Source organism: Trichoplax adhaerens, genomic scaffold (genome assembly GCF_000150275.1).
Source record: "Trichoplax adhaerens TRIADscaffold_714 genomic scaffold, whole genome shotgun sequence".
In the NCBI taxonomy this organism is placed as follows: Eukaryota; Metazoa; Placozoa; class Uniplacotomia; order Trichoplacea; family Trichoplacidae; genus Trichoplax; species Trichoplax adhaerens.
In genome coordinates, this window is record NW_002061320.1 from 908 (window position 1) to 3,567 (window position 2,660).

Sequence of the window (2,660 nt, forward strand, 5' to 3'; positions counted from 1 at the left end):
ATATCATATTGTAAAACAATGCACCGATTAGCAAGACAATATTTAAAGTTCTTTTAAAGCTTTAGCTAGCGATGTGTTTTATTAATTCCGCATTTATAATAAAATTATGAGTTTCAATAACATACGTAACGTATATCAAATTTGCCCATTACTGCCTAACATAGAGCTAGATTGTGTATTGTCAGCTAGGTAACATGACACCGAAATAGAATGCTTAAATTATGTTCTACAGTACCGTACCATATGCCGTATAATGAGAAACAGTTTCTGCAATCTATTATTAACTAACTCTAGTACTGTATCTTTCTTCGCATTAAATATGTAATGCAAATAGATTTTAAAATTCTAAAGTCTGACGTTGCATTCATTGATCGCAAATACCGCATCAAAAGCAGTAAAATATATTTAAAGAAAATTATTTAGATGAATGGTATTAAAGGTCTTTATATTTTGGCGGAGTCTTTGTCATAGCTGCTTGGACTGACGTCATTAAATCTTCAGATTGCAGCATGCTCATATTCCAGTTGGCCTAACGTATAAAATTAAATATTCGTAAATGATAAGAATATAACGTATGAAAATGAAACAATAATGCCACGCATTGCTGTTTTTATACTCGTACCACTATTTGTATACAATAGCAGTATTACTTTGTTGAAGCATGGAAATAATTGATGTTAGAATTAGACTTACAATATAGTTTAAACCTTCATCCACCGAGTGGTCACGAGAATAATTCATATTAATTTTTGAACCCGTGATTGCAACAGGGCTTTTGCTGGCAATATTGGTAGCCAATTTTATTGACGCGTCAGTAAGAGTTTTGGCGTCGGCGTGAACGGAACTAAATTAGTAGAAGTATTCATTAAAATAACTATATCAGATAAACTAAAGACATTAAATTTTCCATATCATTATTATTATTCCAAATCATTTATGGTATGGTGGGGCAAATGATACATATTTAATATCAGTTACCTAACAAAGCCAATATCTTTCGCTTCAGTAGCAGAAAAATTTCTTGCTGTATAGACTAACTCTCTAACTAAGCTGTGTTATAAAAAGAATTCTTAATATGACATTCACTTAAGAGTGAATATACAGTATTCAAGCAGCACAATAGCAAATACCATATCCTGTAATTTAATCATAGGATGCTTATACTAGACTTTGACGAACTATAATTACAGATACGCACCTATCATTTCCCACGATTTTTGGAAACCGCTGCAATGTACCAACATCAGCAGCTAATCCCATGTCAACTTCCTTCAATTTGAACAAGATAAAGTATGCATCTTTGTTACTGTATTAATTAAAGAGGCTTATCTTATATAATTTTATATATACCAGCTGGAATAAATCTCATCGTTTACCTTAATCGAGAAAAAAGCATCTTGAGAACAAAGTCTAATATCACAGGCACTTGTCATATCGATACCTTTAAATCACAAGTAATGCGATTAGTGTAAGTTACAACGCACATATAAGATAGCGTAAGAATTATAGCTTCACTGTCAAAGTAATTCAATATACGATCAATAATAGTGATATGCAGCTGACATTGTAAAAATTTTTTTATTTCTGAGAAATAAACAACACTACCGGCTCCAATGCATCCCCCATGTATACTTGCAATTACAGGTTTGGGACACTAATATGTATATAATCATCGAATTAGTTAAACGATGCAATACGCTTCAAGGATTCTAATTATAGATGTAAAACTACTTAATAATTCGACGAGTCTTACTGTAAGATTGAGTTGGAACTAGTAATACTACTTAGATCTATTACAATATACAGTATCAAAAATTGATGAGATGTTTTTAGGAACCTTTTCAATTGAGGTAAAGGCATCCTGAAATTTTTTCACACCAATACGCATTGCAATGGCTCTCCTAGCAACCTCCTGATTGGGATCTTGTAGCATTGCCAAAACAGAGAGATCGATACCTATAGCGTTAAATAAAGTGCAAAAAATACTTTAGCTAGAGTACCATAACTTTTCGCGATGACTAGACTAGTATACGCATAGGATTGTTAGGCACGTTTCTCACCTGAACAGAACATCTTACCAGCTCCAGATAAAATAATAACACGGCATGACGAATCAGTACCCAGACTATCAAAGCACTGTGGGATTTCTCTAGCAATGTCATACAGTGAGTGATATAGCATCACGATAGCCAAAAAAATTGGTTAGTTTTCATTCAACGTGACCAATATGATTCAGAGCTTTCAATTAAGTCTGTATAATATCAAGTTGCAGATTATTCTTGTGTATTGAATGTTCAACTACTTACTTCCACATATCGTCATCTATAGAATTACGCTTGTCTGGTCTATTAAGTTGCACATGATATACATTATCGCCTGTTTGTTCCACTTGCAAGGTGTTAAATTGATACGAAGACATCATTCTGCCGTGGCCTAAATAGGATTAATGAAAGTTAAGCCTCTCTCGAATAGAAGTCACCAGTTCTACAATGAGTAGTGACTACAGGTTAGTGTTTGTATCATGTAATCACTCCTAATCAGTGGTTGTACATTTTCAAGAACGTGTTGTAGTACGGAATCGTCTGAGATCTATCTAGTTCGTACTATATGCGTTAGGCTAAGTACGCTTTTTACGTTAATGTAGATAGAAAGCGCGTGAA

General features: G+C 33.5%; 1 protein-coding gene across 1 annotated transcript; it reads right to left on the bottom strand.

Moving 5' to 3' along the window:
- Window positions 1–433: 433 nt before the first annotated feature.
- On the bottom strand, window positions 434–2,419 carry TRIADDRAFT_34632 (uncharacterized protein; the record flags this gene model as incomplete). Its single annotated transcript, XM_002118699.1, has 9 exons — window positions 434–529; window positions 694–844; window positions 979–1,050; window positions 1,199–1,269; window positions 1,377–1,441; window positions 1,603–1,654; window positions 1,838–1,956; window positions 2,061–2,149; window positions 2,307–2,419. The coding sequence occupies 9 exons, from the start codon at window positions 2,417–2,419 to the stop codon at window positions 434–436; spliced, it is 828 nt and encodes a 275-aa protein (XP_002118735.1).
- Window positions 2,420–2,660: the final 241 nt, after the last annotated feature.